At 36.5% G+C, this 22,881-nt stretch overlaps 1 protein-coding gene across 3 annotated transcripts in view; it reads right to left on the bottom strand.

The window, feature by feature from the left end:
• ANO3 (anoctamin 3) overlaps nt 1-22,881 on the bottom strand; it is a 333,485-nt gene that overhangs the window by 8,994 nt on the left and 301,610 nt on the right. For all 3 annotated transcript variants that reach the window (XM_003830440.6, XM_034932304.3, XM_034932303.3), the window contains 6 exons: nt 20,071-20,182; nt 19,316-19,373; nt 15,139-15,236; nt 12,353-12,486; nt 11,048-11,200; nt 6,542-6,689 (listed from right to left, as the gene is read on the bottom strand). In XM_003830440.6, the coding sequence (XP_003830488.1) occupies nt 6,542-6,689; nt 11,048-11,200; nt 12,353-12,486; nt 15,139-15,236; nt 19,316-19,373; nt 20,071-20,182 (703 nt within the window). The remainder of the gene's footprint in view (nt 1-6,541; nt 6,690-11,047; nt 11,201-12,352; nt 12,487-15,138; nt 15,237-19,315; nt 19,374-20,070; nt 20,183-22,881) is intronic.

The following is a 22,881-nucleotide window of genomic DNA, read 5'->3' as shown; positions in this document are numbered from 1 at the left end:
TTTAAATAAATACTATTTATAGTGACATTACAAATACCAAATATCAGGGCATAAATCTAAAAATGCCATATAGGACCTCTACACTGGGATCTAAAAACAAACAACCAAACCACATGTCTCAGAGAATTCAACAAACGCTTAAATAAATGGAGTCAGCATGTTTAAAGATTGGTTGTTAAAATGTCAATTCTCTCAAATTTTTAAAAAATGGTAACTGATAAATTGAATCTAAAGTTTATATGTAAATGTAAAGAATCTATATTAGCAACGTCGATGTTGAAGAAGAAAATGTACAGAAGATTACAGCACATAATATTGACTTACTGTAAAGTTACAGTAATTAAGACACTGTGATCTTCATACAAGGAAAGGCAATAGACCAATGAAGAGGAGATAGTTCAAAAACTGATCCACAAATACACATTCACCTGATTTATGACAAAAATGGCACTGCAATCCTTGGTGAAATAATTGTCTTTTCAAGAAATGGTGCTGGAGAAATTGGATGTTCTTAAAGAAAGTAATGTAAAGTTTTGACCACCTCACAACATAATAGATTAGGCTAAGGGAAATTGGAATTAGAGGTTTAAAATTTCACGTAGAGTCCTTAGGGTAGACTTTTTTAGGAAGATAACACGAGGAAAGATTAGGAGTTGAAAGAGGCAGCCGTGAGGGTATCTGGGGATGGACAGTTTCAAGCAGAAAAAGCAGAGACCTTGGCATGTACTGGGGACTGTGAGAGGGCAGTGGTGGTGGAAACAAAGGGAGGGAGGGAAATAGTGTTGGAAAACGAGCTCAGAGAAGAAGCTCCCTTTGTATGAATTTAAGGAGGATTTTGGCTCTTAGAGTGAAATAAGAAGACACTACTGTGTTTTGAGCACATGAATTACATGAATGAACTTAAGTTTTAAGTAAGATTATTCAAGGATCCAGGTAAGAGATGATAGTGTCTTGAGCTAGGTGGTGGCAGTGGAAGTGGTATGAAAAAGGGATGTTTAGAAAGCAGGGTCAACATGTTTTCCAGTGGATTGTGTGGGGCGTGAAAAAAAAAAGTATTCAAGGCTGATTGCCAAGGATCATGGCCTGAGCCACTATAAATATGAAATTGCTGTGAATTGATATGGGCAAGACTGAAGGTTAAGCAGGATTGGATGAAATTCGGACTTTAAATTTGGGCATGGAAAGTTTTAGGTGTTTATTAGACAGGTAAGAGGAGATGCCAAGCAGACAGTGGAATATTCAAGGCTAGAATTCAGGTATGAGCGTAGATCGATCCATGAAACTGAATTAGATGGTCAAGGAAATAAATAGAAATACAGAAGATAATAAGTCCACAGATTGAGCCCTTGGGGAACTCCAAAACTAAAGCTGAGAGATGAGGAGAACTAGCAGACATGACTTGGCAGGTGTGGCTGGTGGGGTAGCAGGAAAACCGAAATTATGTGGCTTTCCGAAAGTCAAGTGAATAAAGTACATTAAGAAGGGAATGCTCAATTATCAAATGCTGCTGAGAAGCCAAATGATGTGAGAACTGGAGTTGACCAGTGGGTTTGACAATGTGAAAGTCATCATGACATCTCAACGGAGCCATGGGGCATACACATTATCGAAGAGAGTTTAAAAGGGAAGAAGAGAAGGGGAATTGGAGAACATAGGAACAGAAAACTCTTTGGATGTAGTTTTTGTTATAAATGGGAGCAAAGAGATAAAGATGTAACTGGAAGGCAGCCGGGACAAGGGAGGACTTTATCTATTGACTAGAAGAATAAAAGCATGTTTCAATGTTAATGTGAAAATGTAAATAGAGGCAAAATACATAATGTATGAGAAAAAGGGGTGAATTACTAGAATGATGGTTTCAGATAGGGAAAGAAGAAGAGATCCAGGGCACAAGTGGAGGAATTTTGCCTTCAATATGGGAGCACAGATGGTTCTATTTCTAGGAACTTGGAGGAGGCAGGCTACATGGGACACATACTGTAGGTAGGAAGATGTGATAATAGACGTCTGTGGAAGATCTTTTCTAATTGATTCAATTTTTCTTAAGTAGGAAGCAAGATCAGGTCAGAGTGAGAATAAAAAAGGAGGTTCAGAAGGCTTGAGGAGCAAGGAGAAGCTATGACAAACTTCTCTAAAAAAGTAGACGGGCAAATGGACTAGAAAAATAAAATACATTTGTCAGGTCCACACAAAGTATGTGATACAAATTCAAAGTGAAACTAGTCAGTGTGGCTGTTCATTTTCCTTCATTTGCATGCAGCTGCATGAGTGCAGTGCAGAGTAGACAAAGAGTCTGGAGAACCAACGATGTGATTCTGCAATTCCGTAACAAAGTGATTGGGGGAAAGGACCTGCGTATCCAAGGAAGTGGTTACGGTGATTGGGTAACTGGTTTGTAAGATGGTTAAGGATGGAAAAGAGGACATCAAAGGAAAGGGGAGGGGCAATAATGAGTTATTATGACCAATGCTTTAGAGATCCAGGTGAGTTCAAAGAATTGTTAAAATTAATTTTTACAACAACCTTAAAACATATATATTTTATCTCCATCATAATGATTAAAGAATTGAAGTTTAAAGGGACTAAGTAACTTCCTGTAGGCCTATAATTCCAAAAACGTTTGCCCTCAGAACCCCTTTGCATTTAAAAAAATTATTGAGGATCTGAAGAAGCTTTTTTCTTTTTTTCACAGAGATGTATCTATTGATATTTTAAGATATTTGAAATTAAAGCTGAGAAACTTAGAAAACGTCTATTACTTCATTTAAAAACAAAAATAATTTATATTAAGGTAAATTAATATAAATGACCCGTTTCTTAAAGAAAAATACCTATATTTTCCAAAAGAAAAACATAGTGAGAATGACATTACTTTAAATGTTTGCAAATCCCTTTAATGCCTGTTTTAACAGAAGACGGCTAGGTTCTCATATCTGGTTCTATATAAAATCTGTTGCAATATGTTGTTTTGGTTGAAGAATAAGTAGAAAATCTGGTCTCATATATTGACTATTTTAATAGTATTTGAAACAATTGTGGATATTTTTCATTGACATTCCGTCAAAGCTCTAAGGTTTAGTTGCAATGCGGAATTTTAAACCATATCAATGACGTTTTCATTCTGTTACATTAAAATCCCTAAGTCTAACTTGCATTTTAAATTCATCTTTTATTCATTCATGATTTTATAACATCAAATATGGGTTATTTGGAAAATATTAGTTCCTGGAACCATGCAGCTCTTCCAAATATTGACATATTTTTTACTATAGATCATGAAAAAACTCACAATTGTTAATATCACCATTTATTTTTATCAGAAAAAAAATTGGGAAGCTTTTAGGCTCAAAGTGGTAAACAAAAGTTATCCAAAATTCTTAACTTTCACTTCAGTGCTTGAACTTTTTCAATGGCAATAAATATAGCAATTATTTTCTTTAAAATGACAAGCTAGTAGTGAGCATTCTGTAAAAGACTGCTAAGTATCCAAGTCTGAATAATCATAGTTTGTCTGGCAATCATTATTTCATGTTGGAAAAAAGTTTGCTCAGTTTGTAACTCCAACGATCACATGAGTATTTTTTTTCTTTGAGACGACCATTACGCTTTGGCATTCAGCAGAAAGTGGTTTATGCACATTTCCTATTTTGTCACATAGAATATTTAAAAGGCATCTATTCAGTAGTGGAGATTTTATTAAATCAATAATTATTGCTGCTTCACTGAGGACACACTGAACTTCTCACTGAAATTTTTTATGTTGGCCAAATTATGGTGAGGAATACAATCACTAGCAATACTGTTTGGTGCCACTGCCTTTAGTTATGCAAAACTACCAGAAACTTTATTCACCAATATTTTTGGATCACTAGGGAAAATGTCAATATATGAAAAGGGCAAATGATATCTTAATTTCAGTATAAAAATTGCATCGACTTCATGGACCCCTGAAGGAGATCTGCAGACCACATGTTAAGAAGGACTGCCCTCGGAACCTAGATTCAGACACACATCTATCTGATTCTAAACCTTGAATTCTTAATTACAGAGCTATGCTGGCTTCACTCCATTCGTTGTCCATACTAGAACCAATAATTTATCATTTCACCTACTCTCTTGCCAATATCCTCCCCTCCCACTGTCATCTTCTTCTTCCGCCACCTTGCTCCGAAAATTTCCAATCTGAATGAATCTATGCCAATTTAGCTGCTAAGCATACATGGAAAATAAACAGGGTGCTCCTCTGAATGTGTGGTGTCAATGTAACATAAGTCCTCCACATCCTTGCTTGAAATTAGTCTATATTCCTAACCGATGAATATGGAGAAGATGTCGGGCGCTATCTACATGAAAGGCAGGCGCTATCTACGTAAACGCAGAGTGCTAGATACCCAGTCAATCTCATTTTCACCTGCCACTAGGTGGCAGTGAAGACACTGGCAAATAATGCTACGGAAGAGGGCTCCCTAACAAGCCTGTATATTTTAAATCCTTAACATCTGCTTCTAGATTATTTTGAATTAAGAAAAAACAGGGTTTTTAAAACTACTAATACAAAATCCCTCTTACACTTAAATAGTGCTTTAGAGTTCATAAGATCTTATTTCAGACACCACTTCTTAATCATAAGCGCTATGAATATTTTTTTTTTTTTTTTTTTTGAGACGAAATTTTGCCCTGTCGTCCAGGCTGGAGTGCAATGGCACGGTCTTGTCTCACTGCAACCTCCCCCTCTCGGGTTCAAACGATTCTCCTACCTCAGCCACCCGAGTAGCTGGGATTACAGGCGCCCGCCACCACGCCCAGCTAATTTTTGCATTTTTAGTAGTGAGGGGGTTTCACCATGTTGGCCAGCCTGGTCTGGAATTCCTGACCTTGTGATCTGCCCACCTAGGCCTCCCAAAGTGCTGGGATTACAGGCGTGAGCCACCGCGCCCGGACGAACATTTCTTATTATGAACCAACTAGGTCCAGATTAATGACATGCCTTTTACTAAAAAGCAGAATACAGGATAAGCATGTCTAAGTTTAGAACTACAGAAGTTTAATATTTACTCATTCTATATTGTTAAGGGCAGAAATAATTAAGAACAGATTATCAAAAAAGTCAGATTCTACTGTTATATACCTTTAAAATGTGTACATGAATAGAATACATCTGAAAAGATGGGTTCAAAATATTAGTAATATGTATTTCTGGAATGGAATTATAGTCTCGTTTTGTTTTTGCTAGGGTTTTTATGGCCTTTTATTCTTCTGTATTTTCAATTATCTCTAAAATAAAGTAGACAATTTATTATAAAATTTTAAAAAAAGGCAAAGTTAGAACTCGAACCTAAAATGTCTGGCTTCAAGTTAAAATCCTTTGACAAGACCCCACGATATGCAATACATAAAGGAAATATCCATCCCTTTATCACCTATCTGAAACAACTGAGACATTTATATCCAGAAAGGTATTTCACTGATCTGAGAAAACGTCAGTTCCTCAGCAGAGTTAACAGTGCATTTCCTCCTATTCCAGGGCTCATCCTGTTGTGGCACATGCCCTGCATCCGGATCAGCTGCACACCCAAAGCTACTCCTGAAGGAAGCAGGAGAAGCAGCTTCTCCTGTCGCTTCTTCCACACCTAAGGCTGATCTCCAGCTACAGCTCTGTTTCATGCGCCTCCAACTCCTCTCCGTTCCTCAAATCCAATGCCTTCTTACATTTTCCCCCCAATACCTTATTTAAATAAGGAAAGAGCTGAGAAAACCTGTATCACCTAAAGCAGTGGTTCTAAACTGGGTAATTTTGTCCCCCAGAGGACATCTGGCAATGCCCAGAGATAATTATGGTTGCCACAACTTGGGGAATAGCGAGGTTACTATTGGTATCTACTGGGTGGTGACCAAGGGTGCTGCTAAACATCCTGCAATGTACAAGACAGCCCTCTGCCCTCCATGAAAAGACTGAATTACCTGATCTAAAACGTCAATAGTGCAGAGGCTGAGAAACTATGTTGCAAAGAGTGGACTTAAATTTTAAAAGAAAATACATGGGAGACAGGATTTTTTGCGTCCTTAAAACCCCCAGTTGTAAATTCCTTTTGAAAATCTCTAGTCATAGAGCTGACAGTTCCTTCAAGTTCTGCTTCTTCCCACAAACTGGCACTGCTCCATTCAGCAGTTTGATTAGCCAGTATAGGTTGCAATTTCCCCATCTATACGGTAAGAAGATTGCATTCTTCTTACCATCTAGACAGTAAGAAGTTATTCTAAGATAACTTCTATTTACAGAATGTAACTTCTAAATATATTTTTAATACTTTGATACTTGTGATGCATTTCCAAGTAAAAACAGTAGATGGACTCTAAGATTATTTGCTATAATAACACTGTTGTCCTTTTTACCTTGCTTGATTTCACCTAATAAACACATTATAAACGCAATGCTTAGAAACACCACCCTTAATGGTCACAGAACAAAACTTCCCAGTAAGATCCTATTTTAATTACAAATGTAAAACATATCAGGAAAATGTTTAAATTTAAGCCTTACTTTTCACTTGGTTCTACATGATTTGCACAGGGGCCATATTTGTATTCATAAACAAAACGTGGGATGTAATCAGAAGTAATAGCAATTACAAATGCATTGGTGATCACAGCCAATATACCGATTCCTTCGAGAATTCCAAGCCAGATACCTGGTAAGAGAAAGATTAATCATGGTGAACAAAAATGAAGAATATGAAAACCCTGTAATTAATCTTATTTTGGAAATAATGTTTTACTTATGTTGGAACCACAGCTCTGTCCACTATTTGCTTTCTTATTATACTATCTCAATACAGACATTATAGCTATTGAATACACTTTTTCCACAAAGAGAAGATAGATCTCGTCTAGAAAGATTTAAAAATTGAAATGCCATTAGGACTAGGTTCATGTCTGCAACAATGAGACATGGCACAGGTGCACAGGTGCACAAGATATTTCAAAGTCTAATTTACAGAACTTGCTGAGGCAATAAAAATAGTACATAAGAATCTTCAAGTTCTGCATGGTTATGCACACTGTGAAATATCTGCATTCACTCTGGGGTTTGTCTTTATCTTTGTCAAATGTCTTTTTAAAGTAAAAATACAAAAAAAGCAAAACTAGTCTTGTGGTAAGAACTGAAAAGTTCTAGTAGACATTTTTTACTCCCTAGGAGGTCAATCTGGCATCATGAAAATACATACACACAAAAAACTTTTGAAGATGTATAGTATATAGAACTAGTATACTATTCATTATAGTCAAAACTAATGTTTTCAGTGGGATTAAACTTAGTTTTAAAAATATGTATGAGAAAAAAATATCCTGGAAAAAATGCTCTACAGCACTAAAGGTGATTATGTAGCATGCCAACTTTCTTTCCTCCCACACTTGGCATTTCAAAATTTTTATGATGTACTACATTGATTTGTAATTAAAAATAATAATTTAAAAACATGTTAAAGTTTACTTGATGAGGAGATCATAAGACAAGAAACCGATAAAAATCATATTTGAGTACATTAAAATTAAACATTTATTTTTACAAAAGTCACAATATTTAGGCAAAAGAAAATATTTTGGGAGAAACTATTTGGTTTACAAAAACTGACAAAGGGTTAACATGCCTAATATACAAAAAGATCCTAAGATGTTAATAAGATAAACCTAGAGAAAAATAGACAATAAAATGAGCAATTTGCTTTCTGAATTAAAGTAACTGATAAAAAGAAGTTTAAATCACTAGTATTCAGAGAAATGGCACTCAAAAATAAGATTTAAAAAAATCCAATAGATTGACAAAGATTTGAAAGTCTTACAAAATCTAATGCTATTTAGGGATTGTGGAAACAGAAACTCCTTTACAGTGTGACTGGAAGTGTGACTTGTTACAACATTTTTGGTAATTAATCTGATACATCTTAAATTAAAATATGCAATCATTTTAATCCTACTTATTGGGATCTATACTACAGATACACTATGCAAACACATATATATGATATGTACTACATATGTAATAACTATGTACATATTTATATTTATAGCTATGACTGTATGTTTATTCCTGCTTATAGTGGGAAATAAGTAAATGGTTACAAAATTTATGGTGTATCAGTATTATGAATACTACTATTCTATTAAAATAAATTAGATGAATATGTTTTGAGCTGGAGAATGTTCATGAAGGAAAAACAATGCAGAATTCTGCATATGTGTACAAATATATTTTTTGTATATTTCTATGAGCAAGAAAAACAATGGCAAAGGATACATGCCAAATTGATAGCACTGATTCCCTGAGGTAGAAGAGAAATATAAAGGTGAAAGATTACTAACTGTTTTCTTTATACACTTTCGTGTTGTCTGGCTTGAGCAAAGTAAAATCCAGTAGTTTAGAAAACACTTACCTATCTATGGGAAGGTATAGTAAATGCTAACTAAAGCTGAAATGGAAGTTTTTTAAAATTTATTTTCTAGATTTTCTTTAATGTGCTTATATTATTTTTATTTAATTTTAGGTTCTGGGGTATATGTGCAGGATGTGCAGTTTTGTTATAGAGATAAACGTGTGCCATGGTGATTTGCTGCATCTATCAACCCATTATCTAGGTATTAAACCCAGCATGCATTAGCTATTTTTCCTGATGCTCTCCCTCCCTCTGCCCCCCAAAAAGGCCCCAGTGTGTGTTGTTCCCCTCCTGTGTCTATATTGTTTAAATAATGAAATCAATAACATCACCAAATTTAAAGGACAGCAATAACTTTAGTTGCTTAAAATATGGGAACTCAAATTGCATTGTATTCAATCTTTACAGATAAGTATATTTTAAATAAACTTTGGTGACAGTATAATATATAAATGGGTAAAATTAATTAAAAGGATAACCTTGCAGTATTAGCCAGAAAATCTCCCCTCCCAAAAAAAGACATGTGGAGCTGCTTTCCAATATAGTTGGATTTTTTATTTAAAAACTATAGTTTATTAAAGCAGTATATGTAATAAGTAGCTCGATGGGAAAAGTGGATTATATAAATATAATTAAATTTATAGAGAATGTAGTATAAAATAATAGAAACAAAATAAGTTCAAAAATTGAATTATTTAATAAATGGTTTTGGAAAAATTGATTAAGCATTGGGGAAAAAATCCTGGACCTCAATCTTATCAACAACATATTCCAGATAAATCAACAATTTAAACGAACAACAATTAAATGCATCAACAATTTAAATGAAATAATAAAATGACAGCAAACAACAAGCAAATACACAAAACAGAACAGACATATCTAAATAATGAAACAACAATAAATACAACAGGTGAAAAATCATTAGTTCTAAAGTACCTTTTTAAGAATGTCAAAAATAATAACTATGAGGGATATATGTCAATTGGATTATATATAAAATTTAAAACCTTATCCAAAATAAAGTGAATAAATTGAAAACCAGCATCTCTGTTTATATATCTATATACACACATATATTTATACACACAGTTAGAGTATGTATATATGGTATATGTGTGTGTGTGTGTGTGTGATTAGTATTCCCAATAAATACAGGGCCAGATTACCAAATCAGATTCAATGGCCACCAAATGACCAAAGAACATAAACACAATTAGCAAAGAAGGAATACAAATATACTTAATCTCACAGTTAGAAAAATGCTAGTAAATAGAACAATAAATTTTTTCCTCTTCAGATTCTCAAGGATAGAACAACAATCCAAAAATCCTTTTTATATTTGGAGTTGTTGCAGAAATAGAGAAATGTACTTATGATGACAGTGTAAATTGGCACAACATTTCTGGAGAACATGCTGCCAAATTACATATCAAAAATTTATATGTGCATGCTCTTTGAACAGGTGCTCCAGTCTAGAAATGTATCCTGAGGAAATAATCTGGCAAACTATATATGAATATGATCACTTCAGTGTTGTTTATAATAGCAAAGTGCTGAAGCAATCTAAACATCTCTGGCTAAAGTATTATTTTTAAAAAATGTCATATACCTATCATAGAAATTTGTGCAGGAATTATACAGAATGAGGCAGAGCTGTGTCTATTAACATGGAAAGGTATATATGAAATCCGTTTTAGTTATGACCAAGTTTATGAAATAGCATATTGGATGTAAACTTAATCTCAACTAAATTAATGTTCCTTTTATTATTTTCATAACTAAAAATGTTAAGTTTTGTTACGGTTGGAAGGGTGTCCTCACAATAGAAAACCACATGGTGCTAAGTAGGACCAACTTATGTTGTCTTAGTGTCTTTATGCTGCTATAATAAAATACCTGAGACTGGGTAATTTATAGCGAACAGAAGTTCCTTGCTGTTTTGGAGGCTAGGAAGTCCTAGATAAATGCACCAGCAGGTTCAATATCTGGAGATGGCCTTGCTTCCAGCTTCCAAAATGGCACCTTGCTGCTGTATCCTCTGGAGGGGACAAACGCTGTGTCCTCACATAGCAGAAGGTAGGAAAGCGAAAAGGGGATGAATGCTGTGTCCTCACACCACGGGGAAGTGGAAGACAATGAAGTCACTCCCTCAAGCTATTTTTTGTAAGAGTCCTAATCCCATTCATGAGGGATCATGGCTTAATCACTTCTTTTTTTTTTGAGAGGGAGTTTCACTCTGGTTGCCCAGGCTGCAACCTCTGCCTCCCGTGTTCAAACGATTCTCCTGTCTCAGCCTCCCGAGTAGCTGGGATTACAGGCACCCACCACCATGCCCGGCTAATTTTGTATTTTTAGTAGAGACAGGGTTTCTCCATGTTGGTCAGGCTGGTCTCGAATTCCTGACCTCAGGTGAACTGCCCACCTCAGCCTCCCAAAATGCTGGGATTACAGGAGTGAGCCACCACGCCCGGCCAGCTTAATCACTTCTTAAAGGCCTCTTAATACTATGACACTGGCAATTAAGTTTCAACATATGAATCTGGGGGCACACTCAAACCATAGCAACCTATTGGTGTTAGCAACGTAAAAATCATTTAACTTCCGAATCTTACCTATGTCAGTTGCTCGGGCTGGCAAAGGCCTCCGCCACTGAGTGACAAATTTGTATGCATCCAGCCTGATTTCAATGATATTGTTTAACAAAGCCAAAAGAGGGGCTAGAGGAAAAGCCGCAACAAAGATGGTGGTAAAACCAAATTGCAAAACTGCAAAAGAAGAGCATTAGGAAATTACTATATAAACTTCCTTTGTGACAAATTTGGTGCTTTATATAAATTGCTTTTAATGCTTTCAACATCCTTACAAAGTAGATAGCTTTATCTCATTTTACAGTTAGGACAACCTTATTTCATATATGTTAATTAAACTTGCTAAAGGGTAGATAGCTAGAAAATGTTGAAACCTTTATTCAAATTAAGTTCTGAATGTATTGAAAGTCTATGGGCTTTCCACCTGTATATAATGCAGCATGAAGGAGAGAGAAAAAGAAGAAGAAATAGAGGGAAGATGGGAGACAAAACAGAGGAGGAGGAGAAGGAGGAGGAAGAAGAAGAAAGAAGGAGAAGGAGGAGGAGGAAAAAGAAGAAGAAAGAGAAAGAAGAGGAGGAAGAAGGAGGAGGAGTTAAGATTCAGAAGTTAAGATTCAGACGGAGTCTGTGCAAAGGTTTATTGTGAAAAATAATTATTGCTTTGCGTGAGTAGAATGGTAGGTTTCTTAACATAGAAACTGGTTCAGCTGGCCAGGCGCGGTGGCTCAGGCCTGTAATCCCAGCACTTTGGGAGGCCAAGGTGAGCAGATCACCTGAGGTCAGGAGTTTGAGACCAGCCTGGCCAACATGGTGAAACTCCATCTCTACTAAAAAATGCAAAATTAGCCGGGCATGGTGATGTGCACCTGTAATCCCAGCTACTCGAGAGGCTGAGGCAGGAGAATTGCTTGAACCCAGGAGGTGGAGGTTGCAGTGAGCCGAGATCGTGCCACTGCACTCCAGCCTGGTTGACAGAACAAGCAAGACACTGTCTCAAAAAAAAAAAAAAAAAAAAAGAAAGAAAGAAAGAAAAAAGAAAAGAAACTGGTTCAGCATTATTTTGTTTGCTTCAAATATTTGCTCATAAAATAGATGTTCCACTGTGAGAAAAACTTTCATTTTGGGCAATGCATGGCTCTCAGGGAATAAAACATGTGAATCTGCCAAGAGTTAGTATCTCTAGCTCCTTGAGATGAAGGTGCAGACGTGTTTTAGAATGCTTGGGGTTGGAAAGGAAAGAGATAATTTTCTCTGTTGAACCAAAGCTTCTGTGAAGTAGAAAAGTTGTATCAAGAAGGCCAAATAGTCCTGCAGATTTTTTTTCCTTACCCATTTCTAAGTACTCATCCATCAGTCCATGAAGGTTCATGGGCTGCAGATTCCAATCATTTTCCCACTGAGGTATGGAAGCATCATGTATTCCCCGCTTGATTTTATGTCGTGACCACCAGTTCTGGATCAACCTACATCACAGAGCAGACCAAGGACTTTTGAGCTCTGATTCAAGCATCCGGTTAACAATGTATAGTGAATTAAGAAATGAGTAAAACCAATTCCAGCTCCTCGGAATTGGAGGTATTTGGTTTTACCTCTTATAAAAGTTTTTTCAAAAAGTTAAAAAAAATTTTGAAAGCTTAAATATCTTAAAAAATTTTTTAAAAATCTTTTGAAAAACTTTAGCATAGGAGAGTAGGCCCCAGCCTTCCAGAACTCTCCTAGGTCCTATAAATATCTACATAATTATCTAGGAATTCAAGCTCTATACACTAAAATGGTCCTTGACATTGATTAAACAAATATTCATTTCTATGATTCCTTCCCCTCTCCCCACCTATAGAAATACTTAAACTTCTTTGTTGCCTGCTGTGATTAGGTCTGACCCTTTCATTGCTCATAACCTAAAATCTTCAGAGCTATACTCTCTGAACAGGAAAAAAATCATGTTTCACATAAACTAATTGACCCTTGGGTAGGATTTCAAAAGATCTAAGTTCTAGTTCCCATCCTGCAATGCATTAGCCATGTGATTTTTAGCAAGTCACTTCACCTCTCTGAGTTTAGAAACATGAGGAGTCTAAGTGTTAGTGATTATTATATTCTGCTATTGTAGTGAACAATAATTACTAGACAATAAGTCTGTGTCCGTGAGTCTGTTTCTCACACCTGGAAAGGAAGTAACAATACTGTTTTCTTAGCCCAAGTACAATCTTGGTATTATGTGACTCAGAAATATCCTGGTATGCACATATTGTGGCCTTCTGGGTAATGAATTATTTAAGAGGTCAGTGAAAATTACCTCCAGGACAAGGTGAATTTTACAGGACTCAGTGAACAGTACCCAACCCTCAATTTTAATCATGGAACCTAAGTGGCAGTTGGAGGAGCAACCAGAGAACAAACGTCAGGCAGTGGAGGTTGCCTCCAGAGCCTCATGAAGGTGAAAAAGGGGCTGGAGGTGAGAGTTGAGGCGATCTGCTTATTTCTATTATATGTATTTAGGTTCTGTTTAAAGTTTTGCTTGAAGAAAGACAATTGTGGTTTACAAGAGTTTTGCTTTAATGGCTGGTCTACTCCCGCTCAATTTTCTTTAACAAAGCCTTTGCCTAGATATCGGGAAGAGTAGGATGTGCCATGGTGCCCTTAGGATTTGATATATGTGATCCAGACTGACCCCTAGCGCAAGGCCATAATGAAAATGTCCTGTCTAAAGTGCACCAAGTGTAGCAGTCCATGAGTAGTGATAATAAAAAGAAACAACTTTTTTATACTGCAATGAACCCTACATCATCTTGTTGATACTTATGGAGTACTCACAGCATGTTACATTCTGTGCTAGGCACTTGACATCTAATTTCCTGTTTCTTTCAAACAATGTTTCCTAAAACCAGTTTTAAAGAAGTGACCCAAGAATAGGAAGGAACACCACAAATGAACTGGGGTCCCCAGTCCTCCATCCTCTATTCTCTCTTTGTTTAGGAGAGATTTGCTTAAATTTGTTTTGAATATTAAGTCTGTATAAAACTCTCTTCACAAAAAGGTTCTGTCGTTTATGATGAAGGTTTAAAAAGCACTGGGTCATCTCAGTTAATCTCCATAAATATCCTATTTTATAAATGGACTAAAAAAGCCTAAGAGATGTCAAGGAAATATTAAGCAAATTTAGCAAGGAAGAGAGAAGGAATTTAAACCAGGTCTGGGTAATTCCACAGCCTATGCTCTAAGGCTGCCTGTAAATTAACACAGTACTTTATAGCAGATTGCAGGGTTAATATCACTTCTACAACCCCCAGATCTTTGTTCAAGAATGTTCTGATAAAATATGTACCACCACAAGAAAAAAAAGAATATAATTTGATATATAACCCCAAGCTACTTACTTCATCAACCAACTAACCAGTTCTTCCCCAATAGTCAGGAAATTATTCAAATAGACATGTTTTTAGTTGATTAGACTCAAAGCTTCAATATTACATTGTTTTAAATACCCAGTATTTTGCCATATTTTAAAGGAAAGTGTATTTTAATATATGAGAAAGTGAGCATTCAACACCTCTGTAAGCATTTCACAGGCAGCTAAAACATCTAAAATAATGAAAATAGAATGCTATTGTTTTGATGTTAGTACAATCATCCCTGTTCTAACATTTTTTTCTTAGTTGTAACAAAGAGAACAAAGCTTCTCATCCAGGATTTGATCTTTGCTTTATTCTTTTGGGAGGAATGAAGGCTGTCTTTGTTAAACAACAAACTTAGTCTGCTGGTAGCGAAAGAAACACCCCAGAAAATTATTTTTGTATATACAACCCGTAATGTCAATCATGTTTTCAAACTAGTAGCAAGTGTCTTAATGCATTAAACAAGTTACTCTACATTCATTATTCTGTTTAACCCTTACAGCTGTTCTTGAGGTAGATATATTGTTGATACATTCTTAGTGAAAACAGGCTCTGAAAGGTTTAATTTACACATGGGCAGACATTTAGTAAGGAGCAGAACAGGAATCAAGCCATCATTTGTCTGATTACCAAGACCAAATTCTTAAGCACTACTCACGCCACCTCTAGCTTTCCTCTTTGTAACTAGACATAAGGCAAGTTTGAAAATAATGTGCTCACGGGTATCCTAGTTCCATGAAGTTGTTCCATATTTGCTTCAAAAACATGATGACACCCATCTGGAGGCAGAGGTCTATCAAACAGCCACTAGGATGACACTGAAATAGAACATAAGAGCAATAATGATATTGGTCTTCTTCCCAGTAGGCTCAGACATGCCCACCATTAAATTGTACAGCAAATTTTAAAGCTGGGTCACACCATCTCATGCATAAAGAAAATAAAAACAAGAAAGAAACAGCATGTACGAGGGCACTTGATGAGGGAATTCTTCAGTAATTATAATGAAATATCAATCAAAATTATAATAGCAATAACAACAAATCTAACTTTTAGTGAGTACTTACTATCTGCCAAGTTCTGTGTTAGGCATGATCGCATTTAATGAATGCTATGGAATATTATATATCCATTAACAATCAGGTAATAGAAAATAGTTAATTCTATGGCATAATGTTTATAATATATTGTTTTTAATAACCTTTTTATTTAAGAATAAGTTTAGATGTACAGACAACTTGTAAAGATAGTACAGAGTTCCCATACACTCCTTACACAGTTCTAGCTGTCGCTCCATACATTACCATGGTATATTTGACAAAGCTAAGAAAATGATATTAGTATATTACAATTAGCTAAATGCAAAGCTCTCTTTGGATTTCACCAGTTTTCCTCTCTCTGCTTCAGGATCCAACCCCACATACCCGATGGTATTTATTCTTCCTATCTCCCCAGTCTCCTCTGGTCTGAACAGCTTCTCAGTTTTTCATAACTTTAAATGTTTGAAGATTGCTGGATGTGTACCCTGTGGAATGTCCCACAATCTAAGTTTGTCTAATGGTTTTTCTTACGTTTAGACCAGGGTTATGTGTTTTGGAGAGACCAATCACAAAGGTGAAGTGCTATTTTCCTCACATCGTATCAGGGATATATGAGAAGCACATGACATCACTGGCGATGTTAATTGATTAGTGTTTTCCAATTTTTTTTTTCCACTGGAAAGCTGCTCATTTTTCCCTTTTTCTGTTCTATTTTTTAGAAGGGAGCCACTAAGTCTAGCCCATTCTCAAGATGGTGGGGAGGTGTTGAACTCTACCTCCTGGAAAGGAAGTATCTACATATATTATAATGTATTTTTAAGTGATAAATGCAACACCACAAAAATAATTCATCAGTATGATCCTATTCTTTCGTCTGTGCTTTTCTGCTTTTTTAGATTTTCAATAAGTTAGTATTAGAGACCCATACAAACAAAAACGTGATTTCAACAAAAATCACAACCAATGTGTTTTGCTTGAAAACTTTGCAGTATTCAAGATATTTGGGTGGGAAGGCGTGGGTCTGTTTCTTTAGAAATGGGTACATGTCCTGCTCATAAGGAAGACAGTCTTCTCTATGGCTTTGATCCACAGTTTCTATTTCTATCAAATTGGTACTAGTGGAACTTCAAAAGAGAACAAATAATTAAGACACAAAGAGCCTGCTTTTCCTGTTCCAGCCCAGTAATTTAAGACTCCCTAATCTGAGCCTGAGAGAGGATTTGCAAATGGTCATGCTTACTGCATGAAGAGGTCTAAATTCTCGCATCCAAGCAAACCTCTTTTTCTAGGATGAATTTAGCATTTCCTGAACTCTCCCAAATATATCTGATAAACGGGTTCACTGGAATGACTGAGGCAGAGTAATTATTAAGCTACAGGGGCAAATCACAGATCATAGCTGCAAGCTGAAGCTCTTCATTTTTGTAGAGACTCAGAGGCAAGCTGACTTGCCCAAGGCCATGCAGTGTTGACCGGTGCTGTGGAAATGAAAGCCTTGTCCCCATTTCCACAATCCACTGCTCTTTTATATTATACTAAGGATGAATTCCATTTACCAATGTGTTTGTTGCCTTGAAGTGTGGGTTTAACACAAACATTATTTTGTGGGATGGGAAAAAGAAGATGATCATAGGATCATGTGATTGGTTCGCTACCCACAAAGGAAAGGCCAAAGTGGGGTGGCTGGAAGACAGGCCATTTATCATTTTGTTGAAATTAAGCCTTGATGACTTTATGATTTATAAGGAAGAGAAGGGGGTCCAATAGTTTTTGTGGGTTTGTCCATTCACATAATGGTGGCCTTGCACTAAAGCCAGTCTATCAAAACTCTAAATTTCATTTGGTAGAAAAAGCCCATACTTGGAATGTGTAAAAGGGCATGAGTGAGTGTGCAGAAGACACAGGCATTCATTCCAATTGCACCACTCAAATCATATCACCCTGGACAAGCCAAACTAGATGCTGTAGTGTATTTTTCTCTTACTCCTTGTGAGAACCTGGCATGGTAGTTGTTGGTATCTTCACTCTGCAGATGATAAAGCTAAGTGACAGAAAGAACTGTCAGACTCCAATACCCAGGTTCCTTCACTTACTTTAGTATGCTTACTCTAAATCCAGCATAGAAGTGTGAGCCAGCAATCAGACAGCAATTTCTCAGCAAAATAAAATTTCATTATGTCTTTGATTATACCTACATGCCATCCTACTCGTGGCTGGAAAGCACAGTGTTCAGAGCACAGACTCTGAAGCTACACTGAAAAGATTTAAATCATAACTTCATCAGTGTTTATGTTTGTACAATTGTAGGGAAATTACATTTGCAATTGCAGGCACTGCACATCTGTGACTTTGTTTCCTGATCTGTAAAATGGATATAATAATAGAACTTTGAGGATTAAATGCATTAATATACAGAGAGCACTTAGAAACAATTGCTGGAGTACACTAGCATATAGTAAGCCCTCAATAAATCTTAGCTATTATTAAAAACTTTTTCATATTGATTTCATATAAAATATTAATATGAGATATTATATAGTTGTAGTAAAAGATTCACAAGTCTAGCTTAGCCAGTTCACAAATATCCTAAAACAAACCATAGCACTTTTTAAATTTTGTAATTACGGCTATCATTAATTGTAACTATTATTTTACATACACAATCTAATTTAATATACCAATCACCAGTATTACTGGGATAGCTATTCTTTATTTTTTCTGTTGTTTAGGGACAGAGTCTTGGTCTCTCACCCAAGCTGGAGTGCAGTGGTACGATCATGGCTCACTGCATCCTCGAACTCCTGGGCTCAAGGGATCTTCCCACCTCAGCTTCCTGAGTAGCTGGGACTAGAAGCACGTGCCACCACACCCGGCTAATTTTTAAATTTTTAAAATAAAGACAGGGTCTCACCATTTTGCCCAGGCTGGTCTCAAACTCTTGGCCTCAAGCAATCGTCCTGCCTTGGCCTCCTAAAGTGTTGGGACTACAGGTGTGAGCCACAGGCCAGGCAAGATAGCTATTCTTATCAGCAATTTACAAAAGAAGAAACTGAGATTTATAGATATTAAATCATGCATCTGGGTGGGAAGAATTAGAATATAGACTGTCAGTCTCCAAAGATAAAATATTTGTTATGTTTTATTGCTATGCCCTGTTCTTCAAGGCTGTGAACAGAAATATAAAATGTTCAAGAAAAATATGAAAAATATTATCCATCTCATTCATAATTATAGAAACTAAAATCACTGGCTATTAGATTGGTAAAAGTGAAAATTCTACCATTGGCTAAATACTGAAGAAGCAGGCTCATACAGTCTAGGTAGGGGTGGCATTCGGAGGCCCATTTCTCAGTCTCAGTGAAAATATACAATATGCTTATCCTGTAACCCAACATTACTACTCCTGGGCAGTTTTTCCATATAACATACATATTGTAAATCAATAAAGAAATATGAGTCTTAGGCAGGTACTTTTATATAATTACATGTTGGTATTTCCAGTATGATGTCTTTTGGACTAAAAGGAAACCTAACATATTTAAAAGTTTGAAAATTTACCTAATGAATAATAATAATTTTAAAAAAAAAGGAAAATTACTGGAGCTAAATTCCTGGGGTCTGTAAATAAAAGAAATTGATGTGATTAAAAAGATAGAGCTGAGGTGAGAATCTTGGGGTTTAACTTTTCAGTTCACCCCCTTTTTTGAAAAGATGTAGTTGCTTCCTTTCTGAACAATGTGTCGTCTTCAATATCCATAAACTTCCCTGAACTTCTCCTTTCTTCAGCTCCCTTCCTCCCGCAGTAACTGGCCCATATCCATGCCCATTCCTGCACCCACACTCCCAAAGTTACTTACTTCCTCCAGTCTCCACCGGTCAAAAAGTTTATTGTATTTTCCTGGGTGGCCTACGAATCTGTAAGAAGACATTTTAGTTCATTAGCATTTAAGTGGGGTTCACTGAAGAACATCTACTAAGGCATCACGACGAGTGCATGTGTGGGTAGACATAAACGCTCACTGGTGCAATCTGTCCCCAGTTGACTTCTGCTATCTTAAACATCAAAGTATCTGACTTACAAAGGAAAAAGTGATGCGTGAATTAATGGGTCAAGAAAGTACAGACAAACCAACTGGATGACATTTCCGACCCTCACATAGAGAGTCTTAACATTTTGTTGACCTAGTTAATGACTATTACAATAACGTGCTGCATTGTTTGATCCAAAATGTTTCTATCTTTAGTATGTTTCCATGGCATTGGATGGAGTGTTAAGCATATGGCAAAGCAGAATCATTAGTTTAATATGCTGCTTTTTTCATATTTTGCACTAAAGGTGGAAAAATGTTAAGATGATAGGTAGAAGAGGTTTCCACATTAAGGAATTATAACCCAAGGTCACACAAAAATTCTTTGCTTCTTTAACAAAATTGTTACTGATGATGAAACAGACATAATTCAGCTCAAATGCAGCAAATAGATTTTATTTTTTTGTGCCAACTTTAGCTGCTGGTGGCTGTCAGAAATCATTTGAGTAAGAACAGTAATCGTCAATTAAACTATTGACTGTGTTTTTCACTCTGCGAAGATAATGTACAAAAAGTTGACTTACCTTCCCAAAAAGAAAGCAATATAGAAGATGGAACTGTTTAAATTGACAAACTGGAAGAGGAACATCTTCAGGGCAAAGCTGTTTTCCCACTCAGATTCTGTTCGAGGATATTCTAAAAGGAACACAGGTTGCATTGACACAGGTGAGGTGAGGTGAATATCAAGACTCTGGACATGGAGGCAGAAACCCCAAGTTCAAGTTTGTTTTTTAAATTTATTATTTATTTATTTATTTATTTTTTTGGAGATGGAGTCTTACTCTCTGTTGCCCAGGCTGGAGTACAGTGGCACAGTCTTGGCTCACTGCAACCAGTGCCTCCCAGGTTCAAGCAATTCTTCTGGCTCAGCCTCCCAAGTAGCTGGGATTATAAGTGCCCGCCACCATGCCTGGATAATGTTTTGTATTTTTAGTAGAAGTGGGGGTTTCACCATGTTCGCCAGGGTGGTCTCGAACTCCTGACCTCAGGTGATCTGCTGGCCTCGGCCTCCCAAAATGCTAGGATTACAGGCGTGAGCCACCATGCCTCGCCAAGTTTTTTAGTTCTATGAGGCACTTAGTTTTGCTGATTTCTAGCATCTGTGTCTGTAAAATGTGAATGATAATATCTACTGTTCACACTTGATGAAAGGACTTCATAAGATAATCTTTAGACTTTCCCCACATCTACAAAATTATGTTATTAATACATAAATATTTTCAGGAGTCTCTCTGCTATCATCATTTAGCAGTAACCATACATAATGGATCAATCATTCACTCAAACTGGCTACACTCAATATAAGGGCCTAAACTGTCCACAGAGTTCTCTGAAGAATGAATATTTTGTGTACAGACGGAAGTGGAATGGCAAAGAGAAAAAATGATAAAGAGGTAAAGAGAAAAGAGAAATCAGTCAGGAGAGCTGAGCTCTTATCTCAGCCTTGCACCTGACTGGCAGGTAATCTCAGGCAGGTCTCTTCACTTTTTTTTTGCAGTCAGTTTGGTCATCTATAGAATAAGGGATTTAGACAAGATGATTTCTAAAAACCCTGTCAACTCTAACATCTTATGGTTTTATAATGCTTAAAAGAAAAAAATAAGGACTGCCTGTACTGCAGCCTTAGCTCCTATCTAGTACTCAAATGAGTGATAGAAAATAGATATGTCTCATCTAAATTGAAGAATTCAATAAAGATGGAAAATAGATAGGATCTCATTTAAGGAAAACATACGCCAACATAGGCACTAGCCCAATCACATGGAAGGAGGAAGACATAGGTCCTGGGGAACTCCAAGGCCAAAGGTGGTTGTTGCCAAAAAGTAGGAAGGGTCTGTGGGCCACCCAGAAGGTGACTGGCAAATGTGCCTCAGTAAGAACAGTCAGTAAGAACCTGTCCCCACAGGTTTTGACATGTCATGCTTTCACTGTTGTTTCTCTCTAGTTTACAAATTTAGTTCATTAACACAAAACTTATTTAGAAAAGAGGATGTAGATTTTTAGGTACTTTTTATTGTGTAGATTAGTTTTGGTTCTTCATTTCTAATTTTATTTCAGCATTGTCCACAAATGTGTCCTGCCTGATTTCTGCTTTGAGGCAAAAAGTTGTGATGTCATTTGTGGCTAAATTGTGTGGATAAGTTTTGTCAATGTATCAAGTGCCTGAAAATAATATTTGTGTTCCTGTTGGGCATATGGTTTGTGTGTGTGTGTGTGTGCATATATAGAGATAGACATATATTATATATATATATAACGTATATTTTTTATATATTTATATATATATAAATATATTTTTTTTCTTGAGATGGAGTCTCACTCTGTTGCCCAGGCTGGACTACAATGGCACAATCTCGGCTCACTGCAACCTCTGCCTCCCAGGTTCAAGTGATTCTTCTGCCTCAGCCTCCTGAGTAGCTGGGATTACAGGCACGTGTCACCACGCCCGGCTAAGTTTTGTATTTTTTGGCAGAGACAGGGTTTCAACATGTTGGCCAGACTGGTCTCGAACTCCTGACTGCTAGGATTACAAGAGTGAGTCACCGCATCCAGTCTGGTTTGTACATATTTTTAAAGAAGGTTGTCAGATATGATAGTCAAACACTGTGTATCTTTTTTTTTTTTCTTGAGATGGAGTCTCACTTTGTCGCCCAGGCTGGATTGTAGCATGGCAATCTTGGCTCACTGCAACCTCCACCTCCCGGGTTCGAGTGATTCTCCTGCTTCAGCCTCCCGAGTAGCTGGGATTACAGGTGCCCGACACCATGCTTGGCTAATTTTTTTTGGTGGGGAGGTATTTCTAGTAGAGACGGGGTTTCACCATATTGGCCAGGCTGGTTTTGAACTCCTGACCTCAAGTGATCTGGCTGCCTCGGCCTCCCAAAGTGCTGAGATTACAGGCGTGAACCACCATGCCCGGTCTAAATACTGTATATATTTACTTATGTTTTGGCTACGGATTTTTCAGTTCTTTTCTATCATTTTTTTTTGCTATCTATATTTTAAAGCTTCTTAAAGATGCATAGAGATCATGATTATTATACTGACATGTTAGTTCATTTACTAGTATGCAGTATTCCTCTTTGCCTCTAGTTTCCCTAATATTAACCTGATGACATTTGATTTTACTGTTACTATTTTCTTGATATATGTGCTTTTACTCCTCAAGAGTCAGTCATTTTTCAGCTTTTTAAATTTAGTTGTGTTTCTTTTCATTATCATCTAGCTGGATTTTATTTTTTGAAGTTTAATCTGTGTCCCAGTTTTCAAATGGCAATTATTCTCACAGATAATTGAAAGATAGATGGATAGATAGGTAGGTCTGGAGATAAATA

This window comes from Pan paniscus, chromosome 9 (genome assembly GCF_029289425.2).
Source record: "Pan paniscus chromosome 9, NHGRI_mPanPan1-v2.0_pri, whole genome shotgun sequence".
Classification (NCBI taxonomy): Eukaryota; Metazoa; Chordata; class Mammalia; order Primates; family Hominidae; genus Pan; species Pan paniscus.
The sequence above is the reverse complement of the archived record's forward strand: the minus strand, read 5'-3'. Positions and strand labels throughout refer to the sequence as shown.